The sequence below is a fragment of the Cucumis sativus genome, chromosome 7 (assembly GCF_000004075.3).
Source record: "Cucumis sativus cultivar 9930 chromosome 7, Cucumber_9930_V3, whole genome shotgun sequence".
Taxonomy (NCBI): Eukaryota; Viridiplantae; Streptophyta; class Magnoliopsida; order Cucurbitales; family Cucurbitaceae; genus Cucumis; species Cucumis sativus.
In genome coordinates this window covers 19,566,733-19,585,844 of record NC_026661.2, presented here as the reverse complement: position 1 = coordinate 19,585,844, position 19,112 = coordinate 19,566,733, and the positions used below count along the sequence as shown (strand labels likewise).

Genomic DNA, 19,112 nt, shown 5'->3' with positions numbered 1-19,112 from the left:
AGATAATCTCGTTTTCTTCTATTTATCTATTTCTTAACCATAGAATAAATCCAAAACTCCAAGTTAAAGCATAAAATTCTACCAAAGGTTGAAATTTTAAAATCAAATTTCTCCTTGAAACTAAACAAGGTGATGGACTATCAAATTGAAAAATAGTTGAAATATCATTTTAGGTCATTTGTGCGAAATTCTAATATATGATTTGCATGATCAAGAAATCAGTGCATATGCAAGAGTATGAATATTTCGTAGGTTTACCTATCGATAAAATGATATTAGAATTACTTCCAACGTTTTAGTGTGATATATAATTTCTTAATAAATTATGTTCATATTGATAAATGGCCGAGCATAACTACTTTTCTTTTTGGATAGTAGATTGCAAACTTTGAAATAATAATTATGGTAGGAAAAACAACATTTTTTCTAATTTTTTACTCAAGTAAAAACCCTCACATGACACGAGTAGTTGCATTTGTAATTTGGGTGTAATATGAAGAAGAGAAGATTTGTAAAACAAAGAAATAGTGTTTTGATAGTAAATTAATAAAAGAATTATAGAATAGAGAAAAAGTCAAAAGTATAAATTACCTTATATGGAGCCATAAAATTGTGTATTCATAGGGGTTTTGAGATATGGTTTATCTTTGTCAAACTAAGATCGTGACATGAGTCTCACACTCGTAGATATGATAGGCTACCTCTCAAGTTAAATGAGATTTTAATCCATAATATTATGTTTGTATGACCCAAATAGGTCATGGTATGCTTTGATCGTTAAACATAGAAGATTGGTTTCAATCTCATAGTTATGGAAGTCCGGCTAGCTAGGCTATTTTGTCTCATAATTTCATTACCTTTTTCTTGAATCAATTTTTATATTGGACAACCTGAAGAATAACTTTACTATGACGAATTTAAAACCACTCATCCTAATACACTCCAAATGGTCTCTTGACAAGCAAATTAACTCATGTTTTTATTTTTTTTTTCTCGAGCTATTATAATTTAATTTGTAAGGAAAAGGATAAAGTATTAGAAAGCCTAAAATTGAAATTTAGAGCATAGTATCGTATTAAGAGAAAAATTAAAAATGGTTATGTCTAATAACAACGAAGTACGCTGGCCAAAAACAAAATAACGGCTATGGGATGTTGAGGACGATGATGAAAGCATACATATAGCCGAAAATGGAGGGAAATGAAGAAGAAAGGTATAAAATGGCTTTGAATTCCGCCATCTTTTGTTCGGTGGAGGCCTCGGAGATCCGGTGCTTTCGTTCTCTCAAACCGGACATCAATTATTCCACTAATTTCCGGCGGGACATTCAATACAACCACCGCTGCTCCTCCTCCCCAAGCACCATTGCTAATAATATCATTCCTATTTTTTCGAATTCTGTCGATCGTCTGAACGACGATTCTACCACCGGACTTGCGGACGGAGGTATCTGTGTGTTTTTTAGCAGCCCCATTTGGGATTCCTTCACATTCTTAGGGTTGAAACAATCATGGGAATGGATGCGGGTCAAGTAATGATGCCCGTGTGTGAAAGTTTGTGTTTCTTTTGCCCTGCATTGCGTGCGAGGTCGAGACATCCCATTAAGCGATATAAGAAGCTGCTCTCGGATATCTTTCCTCGCTCTCAGGTTCTCTATCTCTTCTCCCTTTTGTCAAAAATATTTTGGAGTTTTGTCAATGGCTATGCTTTTTTTGGTTAGGAATATGTGTTGATCTCATACTCATTTTAGTCGAGCTCTGATCAAGTTGTTGTATTGTATCGATTTTCTAGCCTTTGCTTCTTAAAGTTTGTTCCATGGACTGGTGGCTGGGATCGGATTTGCTATGGGGTAGAGTTAGAAATTTTATAGGAGGCAAAATTTTACATTCTAAGCTTATTTATATGCATATCCTTTCAAGCGAAGATGGACGTTATTACAGAAGAGACTTCCACATTTTCTGGCCGTATTGTATCGATTTTCCAGCCTTTGCTTCTTAAAGTTTGATCCATGGATAGGTGGCTGAGATCAGATTTGCTATTGGATAGAGTTAGGGATTTTATAGGAGAGGCAAACTTTACATTCTAAGCTTATTTATATGCATAACCTTTCAAGCGAAGATGGACGTTATTGCAGAAGAGATCAGTAAGGGATAAATCATTTCCCAATCCCCTGGCTTAATCTTTCAAGCCACTTTTCCTAAAAGGTTTCTGTACACTCAACATTGTACTATTTAATTTGGTATGACTAAGAGGACCAGTTAATAAATTATTAACAACAATATTTATTAGTGAGTCAGTGTTGCATTGCAATTTTTTACATAGGAATTTTTACTTTGAACCTAATTATATGCTACTAATTTTTCTTTGTTTAAGGTTTAGCTTTTGTTATAGCACATGTAGCTTATAATGCATGCGGATGTTTTTCTTCTTGTACGCCCATGAATTCTTTCATTTATTAAGTTCAATTTTTAATTATAAAAAATAAAAAAGGCGTGCGAGTGTTTCTTTTGTTCCTAAAAGGCCTATAAGTTCAATTTTCTATTTTAGTATCTGAGAATTTGCTTCTGAAATTGATCCTTCTCTTTCATGTTATGGCAGGATGAAGAACCTAATGACAGAAAGATCAGTAAATTATGTGAATATGCATCCAAAAATCCTTTTCGCATTCCCAAGGTGCCACTTACCTGAAAATGAATTATTTACCGTTGTTCTTTTTTGTCCCTTTTTACCTCACTTATCTGAAGTTAAAGAAAATGTGTAACAACAGTTGTGCGACTTTAACTGTTATTGACAAGGAGGTTATGAAATCTCATACCTGGAGAATGAAGTGCTGAACTATGTCGATACGATCAAGCATTTTGCATTTCTCATTTTAGTATTTGAAATCATATAATGTAGGAGTTGATAATTGAGGGTTTGTAGGAAACTTAGTTGTGAAATTTGGACGTTTTAGTATTTTCATAATCATGGTCTATAACATTGAGACTATTTGCCTAGTCTTGACAAATGTTCAATTTGGATACTCTAACAGTGTTTTTTTTCCCATTAAAGCTTATTTTCCAGTTTGAGGGGTCCAGGATTTTGGCTGTGCGAGCGTCTTCAATTTTTTCTCTTCTTTTGGCACACTACAACTTTTTGTCATTACTATAGACTCATTGCTTGGCCCCTTGGTCATGGGACCATAGTACTTTCCTGATTTATCGTTCGTACAGCCCTATTTTTATCCTTAATCATTTGATACTTTCATGAAATTAATTTTTTCTTTTGCAGATCACGAGTTATCTTGAGCAAAGATTTTACAGGGAATTGAGAAATGAGCAACTTCACTCTGTTAAAGTCATTATATGTATCTGCAGAAAGTTGTTGAGCTCTTGTAAAGAGCAAATGTGAGTTCCTTATTTAATCTTTTAGTGGAGTGAAATCTTTAAACATCATATTCACTTTCTTGTATTGTGTTGAATCCCATTATACTTTAGTATGTAATTCTTCTCTAAAGTAGGAAGATTGAATATGATTCGGTTAGTGTTGAGTGGAATCCTGTTTATGGAAGATTGTATTTTCAATAAGTCTTAAAATTAGTCTCAATTTTTAGTTTATGGTCAACATTTCTTTTATCAACAGTCATTCTATAGATTTTGAAAACATATTCACCTGGTATATTTTGTTGAATGAAAATTTCTATTATCATAATCTTACAAAGTTCGTTTAAAATTAGCTTCCAATTAACACTAAGGACTTATTTAAGATTTAATGAAGTACAAGGTCTAAATTTGGATTTGAAAGTACAAGACTAAAATTGAATGTCTTCAAGCATAGGGACCAAAATGGTATTTTAGCCTTCACGTTTTTATGTTTTTTACCATTAATTTTGAACAGATTATCTTGATAGTTGGGGCTATCTTTTTGTAACATATAGATAAGGGATGAAGTTGTGTATGTGTAAATTGTTTGGATTTCTTAATGGCCCCAATTTTTTTTTCTCCTCACAAAAATCTTTTCCTTGTGATTGGATTTCATATCGATATATCTTTTAACTACCTTATTGGAAAAATTGTCATTCATGTGTAAAATGAATTTATTATTTTTAAGTTAAAAAACACCATAATAACCTCTTGGACTGACGAGGGTATAAATTACGTTATTTTTCTTCTAAGTTTTATGGAAATCTTTTGCAATAGGTGGAAAATTAAGCATGTTTATTAATTTGTGATGTTTCCAGATCTGATAAGTATTACTTACATGCATATGAAAGTTGTAATCAGAAAAAAAACTATTGCAGGCCTTTATTTGCAAGTAGTTTGCTTGGCATCATCCACATTCTATTAGATCAAGCTCGTCATGATGAAATGCGAATTTTAGGATGCCAAGCTCTCTTTGATTTCATAAATAACCAAGTAAGGTTTTCCAGGATTGAGCTTACATTTTGTATGGTTCTTTGGTCTATTTTTGGAAGGATGTGGTAAACTAACTTAACTTGTTCCTTATATGTTCTCATTATTTTTATGTACTTCTATTGACCACGCAGAGGGATGGTACGTATATGTTTAACTTAGATGGAATGGTTCCCAAACTTTGCCTTTTAACGCAAGAAATAGGGGAGGAAAGGAGAGAAAAACAAATGCGTTCTGCTGGCCTTCAAGCCCTCTCGTCTTTGGTAATTTGTGTTACGTTTATTTGAATGTATTACTATTTATTTTATCTTTGTGTACGAATTTAAAGTGTTGGTCTTACAATGTCAGTAGACTGATTTTGAATCTATACTACTTCTGTATATTGGATGATAGAGTGGAAAAATTATCTTAAAATGAAGCACAGTAAAATTTCATTTGTAAGGTCCTGGTTCTTAACTGACATAAGCCTCAAAGGACATTCAAATCAGAAAAGGTGTCTGAGACCTGTCTTTGGGTTTTAGTAAGAAAGTTGTTGGGAGGATTCAGAATAATTGGGCTGAACAAAAATGAAGTTTCAGATCTATGAAAGCTTCCTTTCATTGAAAAATATGCAGTTTAGACAAACACATATGAAGGTAGTAGACTACATAGGAAAGAGAGCTTCCATCTTCCCTCCTAATATGCATATGCATTGAAGATCAAAGTGGAAAACTACTTTCCAAAATCAAGCCCCAAACTAGTACCCTTGAAATGTGCCCTACTTTGACTCACTGAAGCTGAAATTTTGGGTTGGAAGATGGACCTTTGAGACCATCTTTCTGGAGCCGATACATGTTGACCTGAACAATTGAAAATTAGCACAAATACAACTACTTATCCAAAGTATTGCTTTTTTCGAATTGCTAAAAAGCTTCGACTGCTGTTTTATTCAAGCGGCATATTATACACACTGTGGAGGTGGGTATCATCTGCATTAGGGGCAGGGAGGGACAATAAAGCAGAATGGACACTAAGACCTCTGAATGAGAGTATCCAGAAGCAAAATTTTCTTGAATACGAAACAAAACCAAAAACAAATTGTTGTCATGAGCAAAAGTTTTTATTTTCCAATGTCTGTTTTTTATGTACCTTTTTACATTTAGGTGGCATTCCGAAGCTCGCATTTTATGCAACCATTTCTGTTGGAGGACCATATTTGTTTTCTTGTTAGTTTGCACATTAGTTGCTTATCTGAGTGCATTTAATCCGCAGATTTGGTTTATGGGTGAATTTTCCAACATATCAGCAGAATTTGACAACGTGAGTTACTTTGCATTTATCAAATATTTATATTTTTCTTTTAATCTCCAAAGTTAATACAACATTTTTACCACTTTCTACTGACATTTTGTTCTTTGCCATATCACATCAAATTGAATAGGCATGATGAAGCAAGATTTATATTTTAGATAATTTTCTTATGGTTGTGGCTTGTGATAAATATGTTAATCCCTAAAAGTTCTTATATGGTCTAGATAGTCACTTGTTTATTCATTGTTATTTCTTCTGTTGGTGGTATAAACTTTTATCTAAACTTTAGTAGATTTTCACCTTCCATGAATTAGGTTATTTCTGTTGTCTTGGATAACTATGGGGATGTTGAAAGTACTTCCAGGCAGGATACTCAGGATGCCACTGCATTAGTTACCCATCCACGTGAACACATAACAAGGATGTGTTCATGGAGGATGATAGTAACTGAAAGGGGAGAAATCATTGTATCTTTGTAAGTTCATGTATCAGCAGTCTATTATATTTGCATATCAATCTTACAAGTGTTATCATTCTTACGAGTTACTTATATCTGACAGGGAAGATGCTCAGAACCCAGAATTTTGGTCTAGGGTTTGCCTACGTAACATTGCTAAGTTGGCGAAAGAAGCTACAACTATGCGACGTGTCTTGGAATCTTTCTTCCGTTATTTTGATAATGGAAGTCTTTGGTCTCCAAAGCTTGGGCTTGGTCTTTCTGTCTTGCTTGATATGCAGTTAATGATGGAGAATTTAGGTATTGTTTTCCTTTAAGTTTTTTCTAAAGTTGGTGCCTTTGAGATTTAAACTACTTCTTCCCATGTATTCTTATCAGATTCATTTATTTGGTACAGGGCACAACTCCCACTTTATGCTTGCAATTCTCATCAAGCACCTGGATCACAAGAATGTTCTAAAAAATCCTGCCATGCAGATTGACATTGTTAATGCCGCCACCTCTCTTGTTCAGCGTACTGATGCCCAACCATCGGTGGCCATAACTGGTGCACTAAGTGATATGATGAGGCATCTTCGCAAAAGTATACATTGCTCCCTTGATGATGCAAAATTGGGAGCGGAAGTTGTACAGTGGAACCAAAAAAACCAAGCTTCAGTTGATGCTTGTCTTGTGGAGTTGTCAAAAAAGGTAGTTATCTTTTCTTTTGTTTCATCGAGAGTAGTTATTTGGTCAAAGTTTCCCATCAAACTGGTAACTAAAGATTCTTTACTCACACCATAAGTTACAAGGAAACACCTGTTTAAAGGCCACTTCATTATAACATTCTCACGTTACTGTTGATAAAGATTACAATTGTTTTTTTAGCTTCTGTGTTAAGTATGGTGGGAAAGTATTTATTTGAGATAGCTAGCAGAAAAAGCCAGGTAGGAGGGAAGAAATTGATATCAATTTTCAGCCATAACGTGAGGTGGCCAGGATAATCTCTAACCCTGATGAGTGGGATATTCAGGGTGAGCTACTGCAACAGCCAAGATTCCAAGAAGAGGACCTTTTGGTATTTACCAATCTGAAGCCTCAAAGTTTGGGATGAATATTGACTTGTTTGAGGGATGATAGAATGTTGAATAGTTTTGTGATTGGGTAAAAATTCTAGAGTTTCTTTGAGTACAAGGAAACATGAGTCAACCTTCTTGTATTAAACTACAATCCATTATCTTTGCATGGTCGGACCAACGAAAAGCTACTTAAAAAGAGTAGGGAAAACGCACTGTAGCCTACAAGATAGTGCCCAACAGTGAGCAGACTACTGAAGGACCATGCATACCTGCAAATTATGAACAATTACTATATGATTAGTATCATAATTATTCAAATACATTGATGAATTTTACTGAACGAATGCAAGGAATAACATTAGTGAGAAAAAATACCAGGAAATCTCAAGAATAGTTAGTGGACTTTGATCTGCAACCCACAGCTTCTCTTTATCTCATAGTGGTCGGTCCATGACATTAATCTTCAAGATTGACAAATATCTGAATAAGGAAATTACATAAGCTATCCATGGAAACAAGTGATGGGCTCACATACTATATAGTACACAATCAGCCTCAAAATGACATCAAGGACAGCTGAAAAATCAAGAAAAGACCTCATGACTTAGTGAAGAAGATGACAGATTATTGAACTCAACATTACATACAACTAATTAAAGAACTTATCAAATGCTACATGTTCCAAATGGGACACAAGCCAAATGAGTGATGCCCAATGTAAGCCTGTTTGGTTATCTGACCTTCAATTAATGCAACATGGACGAGGAATACTTTAAAGTTCTTTTAGAATATCAAGAAAGGTTTTCTTCTACTACATAATAATCAAGATTCATGGTGCAACCCAAACAAGGATGCAACCAAGAGGAACAAGTACATTTTGTGACTGGAATATCGCTGTAGGAGGAGGTTGACTCCGTACAGGCACTACTATTCAAAGAAGAAGAGTAGATTGAGTCCTAGGTGCGAGATAACAGGGTAATAATATTGTTAAATGAGTTTTTCGACTTCAGCTTTAGTAAATTAGTAGGCAGCCTATTCATGTTGACAGATCATTCATTTGGTGCTACCCTACCTAATTTTCCATTTTGGGATGGCTCTTTTAGATAAAGAGGCTCACTGAGCCAGGTATGAGCTCATATGCAGAACTCACAGTCCTTACAGCTAATTGGAGTGTGCGCTTCTGTATTAATATGGCCATGAACAAGATTCTTTTCCTACAAATTATAGCCTAGGCCTAGATTCCTGGTTTCACTGTTACGTGATCAAATTAAGTGGTGCATACTATCGCAACATTTTGTTCAAGCTGCTACTTGGGTGTTTTGGATTGAAAGAAACCTAAGAATTTTCAAACAAAAAAAGATCTCTGGAGAAGAGACTGATACGTCTCATTTTATGGCCGTTTATTGGTATACAAATTTCAACGATCTACCTCTTAGCAGTTATAGCTTGAACTCTTTTATCCAATTGGAGATGTTTTTTTGTAATCCTTTGGATGTGCATGCTCTTCCTTAAATTAGTTTTGAAAAGTGGATAGCTTTACATGAGAACAGGGCCTACAGACATATGGAAAGCAACTTTTATTCAGGACATATGAACAGGGCCTCAAGTAGGTTCACCTTGGTTGTACATCCTTTTTATTTAGAACAATTGTGGGATTTGGGGATTGGACCTCGCACCTCTAGGATGGAAGACCATGTCAATTACCTTTGAGCTAGGCTCATTTTGACATTTTACAACCTTCTTCGATGATCTACTTTGATTACATTTTGGTCTATGGGAAGGAAATGTGCAACCACCCAGAATGGGCAGTATAGTTTTTTCTACATTATCTAATAATAAACTCTGCATTTGTGCAGTAGAGTTTGGAATTACCAAAGGAGAAACTTCTTTTATGCAGTTCTTTCCTACTGAACTTTATTTTCTAAGTGAAATGAAGATGCAGGAGATGACGAATTAGGACAAAAGTGGAGACCTGTGGAGTACTTTAGTATGGAAACAAATGACTCACAAAGGAAGCGGACTAATGTGAATTTGGATTAATTTTTAACAAGACAGCCTCAACTGACTTTTGGCATAATAATACTCATTAAGCCTGGTCTTTGTACAAAATTCAGAAGGGGTTAAAATAACTGGAGATATTATGCGGCTTCTCAAGGATGTTAAGAAGAAGATTGAAAAAGCCTGGGGCAAGTATAAATGATGGAGAAATTAAGGAGTTTTATGTCAATTATACTATTTATTGTTCATATGAAGGGTAGACTTCATACTGCAATTCTTTTTTAACTACGCCAAAGGAAAACTGGCATTTACAAATGTACGCCAAATGTACGCCAAATGCTTATAGAGTCAAACTGCCAAAAGGGTTGAATATTTCATTAACCTGGAGAAATGTATCTGATCTTTATGAATGTCCTTCCCTAAGTAAATTTCAGTGGGTATTTTGAGATTCACAAAATCTAGTTGAGTATATTTAGCGTAAGGGACTTGATGTACCTGATTCTAGGCATTGTAGATACCTACCGAAACATATTTTGCTTGGGTAAAGTTACCTGTCAAACCAGTAACTACAGACTCCAAACAAAGGCAATGCCTATTTATAGCCAACGTTCATTTTTACATTTACGTGTTTTGCATTTATAAGAATCACAGTATTCATTTATTGTTGGGTTTGCTTGCACACGAATAGATGCCTACATGCACACCACAGCCACAGAAAATATTTTATTTCTTATAATCTCTCTGACTCCTGAACATTCTTGTGAGTTGTAAAGGTTCCAGTGCTGATTCTCCTGAAATGTGGTTCAGGTTGGAGATGCAAGTCTGATTCTAGAGATGATGGCTGGAATGCTAGAAAAATTGTCGAATATTCCTGTGATGGCCAAAACATTGATTTCTACTGTCTACCGTACAGCTCAAATTGTGGCATCTGTACCAAATTTGGCATACCAAGATAAGGCAAGAGCACACGATCTATGTCTTTTGCATCACCTTTTCTTTACCCCTCTTCTTTGGCCTTTTAAGAACTAATAAAATGTGCTGCAGGCTTTTCCCGAGGCATTATTTCATCAATTACTACTGGCAATGGTTTGCTCAGACCATGAAACCAGAGTTGGTGCTCACCGCATATTTTCTGTTGTTCTGGTTCCATCATCTGTCTGCCCACGCCCTCGTGCTTCGATTCCCCACACCACAAAGCCTGCTTATATTCAGAGGACACTCTCAAGAACTGTTTCTGTGTTTTCCTCTTCAGCAGCACTTTTCCAGAAAGTGAAAGTCGAGCATTATTCTGTACAAGAGAACATCATATTGAAGATGGATGAAAAACCTATTATCCAACAGGTTACAAAGATTGAAAGTGACCCAATTTTAACCAGACTGAAGTCAAGTTACAGCCGAGTTTACACTGTGAAAAAGAATCCATCAATTCGAGCCACAGGGTCAATTATAGAAGAAGATTCAATGGTCAACAATAATACGGTACTGAATAGACTAAAGTCCAGTTACAGCCGAGCTTATAGTCTGAAAGTGTATCCATCTAGTGTGGTTGCCGATGAGAAACCTTTGGGGAGTTCAGAAAATGAACCGGTATGTATGTTCTCTATTACCATTTCTGTAAAGATTCCTCTAGTATTGCTTCTCTCGTATTGTTTCTTCATTGTCTGATGCTGTCATTTTGTTTGGCTAAACCTTCAGACAATGTTCCTTAGGCTTAGCAGCCGCCAAATTACCAATTTGCTCTCATCAATATGGGCACAATCTATCTCTCCTCTAAACAAACCTGAAAACTACGAAGCAATTGCTCATACTTACTGCCTGGTGTTGCTGTTTGCACGGAGTAAGGTAGCTTTATTACTGTTTGTTCAATCAATATATTGAATTAGTACATGTTTTTTTTGCAGACACTTAGTAATATACTCCATACTATACTTTGGAACTGACAATAAGAGTTCATATTTCTTTTCTTTAGTCAACTTCATTTTTTCGTGATTACCATTATTATAGCTATGATAGTGTCAGTCATCATTGTGGCTGATGGTATATTTGTGGTATATTGGTATGCTAGAGATAAAATTTTGTGTAGTTTGAAAAACACTTTGGCTTGTAAAGACATCACTGGTAAGACACTAGATATTTTATGACCATTTTAGAATAAATGAATTTTGACCAATAAGTGCTTTGGGATTTTCCCCTTATTTTATTCATCAATAATTTTTTCTCTTTTAAAAAGGTATACGACTTTTTTTTGACAAATTTGAAGGATACCTTTTATTAATTTGCTTTGTTCGTTGTGTTTTTAAAAAAGAATGTGTCAAAGTTGCTTCTTATATACTGTTCAAGTGGAATCACATTGTAATTAAATTTTAATTGTATTAATTTTAGGATCCAAAATTGTTTCCATGAGCTATTGATCCATTGGTTTAGTATGTTAAGCATGGGTTTTCAGTGGATAAATACTGTACCCTCTGAACTTGAGAAGAAAACTTAAGGTGGGAAAACTAGTGAAATTTTTTTGAAATGGCAACCAATCTAATAGTGTGGATAAGAACACATTTCATTGGTCTTGTGAAGTGTTGTAGAGCTAACTAACATTTTGATAGTTCAAAGGGGCTTTTATGAGTAAAATATAGAATGTGAAAATTTTCAATGAATTCCATGAAGAAATGATGATTTATGGGTTGAGGATCTTCTAGTTGCAAATTTAAATTCCTAAGGCTTGCATGGTGAACTGCCACTGGTTATAAAAGAGGACATTGGCTTATTCAGAAAAGTTCCTATAACAATGATGTTGATGCATCATTTATAATTATACAATCGAATAATAATCAATTAGATGCATCGTTTTAGTTATACAATCGAATTAGGCTTTATAAGAGTTCACAAGAATCAAGGAAGAAGTTGCTATGTAATACCCTCAGTTTAGAGTTCTCTTGATTCTTGTGAACTCTTTTGAAGCCTAATTCACATGTTATATTAAGATATCAGCTTATGCTATAGATATTTGCTAGTTCATTTTATGCTATAAATATATAAGAATATATCACTATATTAATTTTCTTTTTCCTTATGATGTGCTGTTTTAATAGCACTCGAGTCACGAGACACTCATTCGAAGTTTCCAACTAGCATTTTCCTTGCGGAGCATTGCCCTTGCTGGAGGTATTGTACATTCTAGAACTATCTAAAATTTCTATTTCATTTTGTTGAGTTTCTGAAATCTTGCCAGATTTATAATCCCATTCAAATAAGAGGAAGGATGAGTAACTCACTGTGATGTAAAAACTTTGCGAGAAAGCTTTTATAAAATTAGCATACCAGTCTTGTTCATTATCTAGAAATTTTGTGGTAAGCTCCGGGGCAATAAATTGTATGGTTTTGCATCATATCTTTCTTTTATTTTAAGATCCCATAAGTTTCAACATCTTCATTTGGAATCACGAAAACCGACTCCATTGAAACTATACCATGTTAGATGTGGGATAGCTGTAGAAATAAAGACCATATATTTACCTTTATAAACAAACAGCCGTTTTTTTTTACTGAATAAAAAAATCTATGGTTTATTTACACGACATATAAATGGCAGAAAGGCTATAACCTAAAGAGTTTAAACGTGGTGCAACACTTCAGTAAGAATAAAGAGTAAAGATGAAGTTGAAATTCCGCATGCATTTGAATGGAAGTTATTTTTCATCACCATGAGTGGATCTTCATTAGGCCATCTCTGCGACTAAAAGAGACTTCTACAAATTGCAGGGAAATTGCAGCCATCACGTCGTAGATCCCTTTTTACTTTGGCAACTTCGATGATCATCTTCACATCAAAAGCATACAACATTGTGCCTCTTGTACCTTGTGCTAAAGCTGCCCTTACTAATGAAACAGTAGGTGCAACAATTTTGTTACCACTCTGATTATGTCGTACTGAAATGTGTATCTTCTAGATCAATATCTCTTTTTTGGATGTTAAGTGCATTCTTCTTGATCGGACTTTTGAATTTTCTTAGTCCTACTGCAAGGAAGTCAAAGAAAGTCAGAGATTTTAACTTGACAAATCTTCTTCTTTCTTGAGTAATGTTCGTCCACTTATTATGAATTTTTACTTCTATCAGGTTGATCCTTTTGTAAAGTTGGCAGAAGATTGCAAGTTACAGGTAGTTAATTTAGGACAAGACAATCCCAAGCAGATATACGGTTCAAAAGAAGACAATGAAAATGCTGTGAAGTCACTTTCTGCAGTTGATACTAGTGAAAGCCAATCTAAAGAGTCATTTGCTAAACTAGTTTTGCAGACATTGGAAAATAAGTCGGAAGTAAACATTATTTCAGCATACTACTAAATAGGTTGTCATAGTTTCTACTTCTAGTTGATGTAACTATTTTTTTTCTATCTTAAATGTAGAACGAGCTATCATCTATCAAAGAGCAACTACTTCAAGATTTTTTACCAGATGATGTTTGTCCTTTAGGAACTCAGTTCTTTGTCACACCTGGAGAAATATATCAATGTGGACCCAAGAATGACGGAGCTCTTGAGATGGTCCCTTTCACTTCATTCATCTTTTTATCCAATATTTTTAATTATTTTCAAGTTGTGAACTAACTGTACATTTTTGTTTGGTTAGCAGGTTGGTAATGTTAATTTATGTGAGGAACCTCAAAGTCAAAGTGATCTTGAGATAGAGAAGCCCATGAGAAGTCCAACTCTCATGAGTGCCGATGAGCTTATGAAGTTGGTAAGTTAATATGCTATACAGCAAAGTCCTTATGGTGGCATAAGGTGTGAGACTACAGAATTTTGGTCAATATATCATCTCCACAAATGTAATTAAGAATCATAGCAGATGCAAACTACATGAATAAGAGGTTTAAGTTAAAGGAAAGGGGAAATATGAATGTACTTTTAGTGATTGTGAAAATTGACAACGGACCTTTCTGGAGCTTGGTTAGGAGTCTTAAGGCACAGTTCTTTAGTATAATGAAAAAAGATGGAAACTTCATTCTTCTATGCAAATATGTGATCTCCATCCCTCCACGTCATTGAAAGAACTATCATTCTTCCATCCAAGTTCATTGATCAGTGCTAGAATTGAGTGGCACCACCAATATAGTTGCCATTTCACCCTTTCTGGATTACTGACATGATGATAAAGGCTTGATTTTGACTCTCTTACTCTTATTCCTTATAGACTATTGAGATCTATTATTGTGGGTAAAGACTTAAATTGATATATTTCTAAGTTTCTTCTAACACGTCTAAGTGATGTCTGTTTATCTTTATTTCTGAAAAATAAAAGCGAGTATGCAGAAATATAAGCAGAAACAGGATGGTAGTTCTTTCCCTAACCATAAATTTTACTTGATTTGCTCGTCTTGAGAAAATATCAATCAGATTGCTTGTCATTAGTTATCGCATTTTTTCAATTAATGTATCTTGCCTTTTTTTTAATAAGAGATGTATTTTTACTATTAACGAGCTATGATTCAGGTTTCCACTATATCAAATCAAGTAGGAAAAACACCAGGCTCCTCCTTCCCTGTAAATTTGCCCTACAAGGAAATGGCTGGCAATTGTGAGGCCCTCTTAGAAGGAAAGCCGGAAAAGGTATCCAGTTTTACAAGCTCTCAACCAAGTGAAGGGCAGCGTTCAGATAAAACTTCCATGCATGGCGGAAACAATCAAGAAAAGGAAGAGCCTTCACGACGTCGCGTTCGCTTCAGTGTAAATACGGTATGCCCTTTATCATATACTCCACTTTTGATCTGATTTAATACTAGGTGAAGAGAAAAATAGAGACCATAGCATCTTAATAGAAATTGAGATCTTACTATTCTCTCTTTGAGTATTTTGGAACACACATCTAACTGTGCTCATACACTAACATCAACCATGGCCACATCCTGTTTTTACTATCTATTTCCTGTGAAACCTGACTTAATTTCTTCGAAATGTAGAGTGGAAACCCATTTGTTGACTCAGATTTCCCTACGAAACGGCGTTCGTCCATGGACATCCTTCCGAGGGTTTGTTCAATTGAGGTCCAACAGTATCCCCACCTCTTTCAACTACCATCTTCAAGCCCATACGACAACTTTCTAAAGGCAGCTGGCTGTTAAGCCGTGGAAATAGACTTGGAAAGGAATGCTTAAAAGGCTTTTTGGCAATGATGATGAATGGCTATAAGATTTCAAGGTGAGCAACCAAAACCTCTAGCCTTCTATATTGAGCATCTGCTGCTGCTCCAACCATCTTCTCATTGAATCATCAGACGTTGATGCAAGTTCTTGCCATGCTTCTTGTATATATTTCATTTAATTCATTCATGCTATTTTCTTGAGAGCTAAATGCTCAATAGTGTTTTCTTGGGCTTCCTTCAGCTGCATGCTCACAGATTGTTAATACCATTCATTGTTGGTGCCCCTGAATTTGGATAATAGAAATAGGCTTTTAGTTGGGTTTGGGCATTATCTTAGTCTGCACTTTGGACTCCATGGTCATATTTGTCCAAAGAGTGCATTCTTAATTGGTATGCCTTTGGTTTGGGCTTCTAAGGAGGTTCCATTTGTAAAAATTACTAGAGAAGCTTATGCTTCTCAAACTGTAACTTTTGTGATATTAATAATATAGGCATATACTGTAGTTATGTAGGTGAGGTGAGGTGAGGTGAGGCTCCCTTCATTTCTCTCCCTCTCTTAATCAGTTTATTGGAAAAAAAATATTTATATGTGTGTGTTTTTTTAATTCTTACACCTTTTTGTTGTCTTTGAGATTTTCTAATATATAGAATTTTTTATGAAGTAATGGAATTCTAATCAGGATGTTGACTATGGTTGTTTAAAATTAATTTATATTATTTCTATGTTGATGTGATAAAAGTAATGGCTTCTATAATATATTTATTTTTAGGTGATGTGACTAACGTAAATTTAAATCTAGCCCTTGCCACATTCAATTACTTCAATTAGGCAGCTTCACTTAAATCTTTAGGCTTTGGATTATGCTTTTGTTTAGTTTTGACATCAATTTCATTATTCAAAAGCTAGTGAGTTGACATGCTGTGATAAATTGTGATAACTAGTTGGCTATGTTATTTCAGTTTTAATTTTTTATTCCTTAGGTTGATGCTGTTATTAATTTTTTTATAGTAAAAATGGAAATAACCATTTGAACCACAAAGCCATGTTTGATTATAACCAAAGTCTCATTTGAGCCACGGGTGTTAGTTAATCTATGCTTTTATTGGCTATTTATGGATAGACAATGTTATTTATTTTCACCACACGCCATGTTTTTATCTTGACATTTTCTTCTTCTAGATACAAGTGGAATCGAAATATAACGAGTTTATATTCAAAAGGAAATTAGAAGTCTAAATCTGTAAATTCAATCCCAGTTTGATGTTTCCATACTGATAAAAATTCCAGTTTGATTATAACCAAAGTCCCATTTTATTGCAGGGAAATAAATCAATTATGCACATGTATAGTGCATTTCTTTTCCTTTCTAAAGTTTTTTCAAATGATTTTTTTTCTTCTAAAGTTGTAAGTTTGTATATTTAAAATTTATTGTTTCATTTCACTTTTGTATTAGAATTTTAAGAAATATCTAAAGTAATTACCGCACCATCCAAACATTCACTCAACATATCAGCAGCTAAATTGAAATCAAATTATAATCAATAAATTTTATAATTAAACTCAACTATTACCAAATTTGAAAAAACATATACCGTTCAAAATTTATAGCATAAGAAAGAAAGGGGTGAAGAATTGACCTTTTGAGAAATAGGGGAAGCCCAAGTCATTCGAATATGAATAAAAGAGAGCAAAATTTGGGAATCCTTTTTCCCACAATCAATTAATTTGACATTTGACTGTGGGTCTCACTTTACCCTACACGTGGCATGTGATATGGGGACCCAGATGGGATCCAAGGGCCAGGATTAGAAAGCAAGAAATTCAAATTGAAAAGTCAAAAAAATAAAAAATTCAAATGTGAGAGTCAGAAAACAGGGAGGAGAGGACATTCAATAAAGCGTCAATTCGTCAAACCCAATACTCACAATCTTACGTCTGACGTTTGATTTGCCACCTGGACGGCTATCCTAACGTCTCTTCTTTTCACCCTTTTTTATTCCTCAAAAGTGGATCCCTAAGTGCTCAACACAATACCTCATCACAGTAACAACATTATAATATAAAATTCAAATGTGAGAGTCAGAAAACAGGGAGGAGAGGACATTCAATAAAGCGTCAATTCGTCAAACCCAATACTCACAATCTTACGTCTGACGTTTGATTTGCCACCTGGACGGCTATCCTAACGTCTCTTCTTTTCACCCTTTTTTATTCCTCAAAAGTGGATCCCTAAGTGCTCAACACAATACCTCATCACAGTAACAACATTATAATATAAATTATAAAATTATAGATATAGCAAAACCTACTCGTCTAAAAAATATAACAAACGAGTAAAATAAACAATTTCAAAAATAAAAAAAATCCACAAACCTATAATAAAAGATACAAAAAAGGTAGATTTGTTTATAGTTATTTTTTAAAAAATTTCATAGACAATCACTTAGGTTTTATCGTTTAAATATTTTTTAGATCATTTGACTTGTTTGTATACGATCTTTTATATTTGACAACCAAATAACAATTTAAATATTTTAAAAAATGTAAGAGAAAACGACGATTGAAATAAGAAAAAGATAATAAAAGGTAAACGTTAAATATTTAAATAAAATGGTAAGCTTCATGACATTTTTCATTTTGTTATGTTGTATGAGTAAATATTTTGTCAGTTGTTTATATGTATGGAAATTAACCTAAAATATAACTAGTTGTAGTTATAAGATTAAATTTTGAATTTTAAAAATCGAGCTAAATGAACTCGATACTTGAATAATTTCATTTTAAAGATTTGAAGTTTAAGTTTTATTTCAATTTGATATAGATAGTAAGATACCACACCACTAATCTCAAATTTTAACTCAATACTCATTCGTATGGTTTGTTGTTGATGTATAATAATTAAAAAAATTTATAGTCAGTAAGTTTCACCATTTTATTTTTTTGTTATAAGAAACAAAATTAAAATGATTCGTACACATTAACACACAGCAAAAAAAAAATATATATATATTTAACGAAAAATCTAGATTATAGGAGTAAATATTGAAAACTCGTAATGAAATATATTTTGAAACTCCAAAATTAAATTGAAATCAAATTAAAATTTTAAAACTAAACATATAATGGCTGAAATTATGGACCAAATATAAACTATTAAATTAAAATGGAAACATACAAATAAATTTTTCAATCAAAATATTAAATTATTGACTAAATTTTGCATTTATTTAATAATAATACTATAACAAAGCATGTGATGTACTATTTTATTAAAAAATTAAGATACATAAAACTATTATATTGTTATTCAATAACACACATCATCTTAAGTCAGAATATATTTTTTTCCACCCAAAATAGTATCAATATAAATTAAAATATTTATAAATAACAAAAAATTAGATTCTATTTCGAATAGCTACTGATACACTTATATAACACTTATATAATTGTCTATCAATTTATGATATTAGTGGCTATTAAAATTATAAATATTTAGTTAAATTTGTTATTTTTGAGAATTTTTTAATTAAATTATTTATTTTTAAAATATATAATATATTGTTTTGTTGGAAAGGGGAGAAAGAGAAGTAATTGAAATGAATCCTCCATTTCTCTTAACCAAAGGAGGAGAAAAATATTTCAGTATTGTTAAATTTATTTTTAGTAGTTAGTTTTAAAAATGTTTATATTTTTAGAACAACAATCGTAGGATATTCGACACAAAATGCACGTGAATTATAATAAAGTTATGCCATATTGACTCAATTTGAACGATAT

The 19,112-nt window shown here is 33.6% G+C and overlaps 1 protein-coding gene and 1 long non-coding RNA gene across 4 annotated transcripts; one reads left to right on the top strand and one right to left on the bottom strand.

Moving 5' to 3' along the window:
* The first annotated feature begins 1,112 nt into the window (after positions 1 to 1,112).
* On the top strand, positions 1,113 to 15,942 carry LOC101211879 (protein SEMI-ROLLED LEAF 2-like). Of its 3 annotated transcripts, XM_004136075.3 has the most exons (19): positions 1,119 to 1,648; positions 2,599 to 2,673; positions 3,271 to 3,386; positions 4,280 to 4,394; positions 4,526 to 4,654; positions 5,643 to 5,690; positions 5,996 to 6,156; positions 6,242 to 6,438; positions 6,536 to 6,828; positions 10,002 to 10,151; positions 10,239 to 10,781; positions 10,890 to 11,036; positions 12,281 to 12,353; positions 12,951 to 13,078; positions 13,307 to 13,507; positions 13,597 to 13,734; positions 13,823 to 13,930; positions 14,683 to 14,925; positions 15,150 to 15,942. In XM_004136075.3, exons 1-19 carry the CDS (start codon positions 1,511 to 1,513, stop codon positions 15,309 to 15,311), a joined length of 3,165 nt encoding a protein of 1,054 aa, XP_004136123.3. In that variant the 5' UTR covers positions 1,119 to 1,510; the 3' UTR covers positions 15,312 to 15,942. The 3 variants fall into 3 exon arrangements, 2 of the variants coding, with proteins under 2 accessions (XP_031745206.1, XP_004136123.3); XM_031889346.1 differs by lacking the exon at positions 5,643 to 5,690 and having other exon boundaries at positions 1,118 to 1,648; XR_004218470.1 differs by lacking the exons at positions 14,683 to 14,925; positions 15,150 to 15,942 and having other exon boundaries at positions 1,113 to 1,648; positions 13,307 to 13,538; positions 13,664 to 13,734; positions 13,823 to 13,869.
* On the bottom strand, positions 12,700 to 14,684 carry LOC116405301. The gene is made up of 2 exons (XR_004218471.1): positions 14,126 to 14,684; positions 12,700 to 13,206 (listed from the first exon to the last, which is right to left on the bottom strand). It is a non-coding gene; the product is annotated as an uncharacterized LOC116405301 (long non-coding RNA).
* Positions 15,943 to 19,112: the final 3,170 nt, after the last annotated feature.

Excerpts from the sequence above, each read along its gene's own strand:
- LOC101211879 (XM_004136075.3), top strand. The coding sequence starts at position 1,511 with ATGGGAATGGATGCGGGTCAAGTAATGATGCCCGTGTGTGAAAGTTTG. Across the intron at positions 4,655-5,642 it reads TTCAAGCCCTCTCGTCTTTG|ATTTGGTTTATGGGTGAATT; the intron begins GTAATTTGTGTT and ends TTTAATCCGCAG. Across the intron at positions 13,079-13,306 it reads CTGCCCTTACTAATGAAACA|GTTGATCCTTTTGTAAAGTT; the intron begins GTAGGTGCAACA and ends TACTTCTATCAG.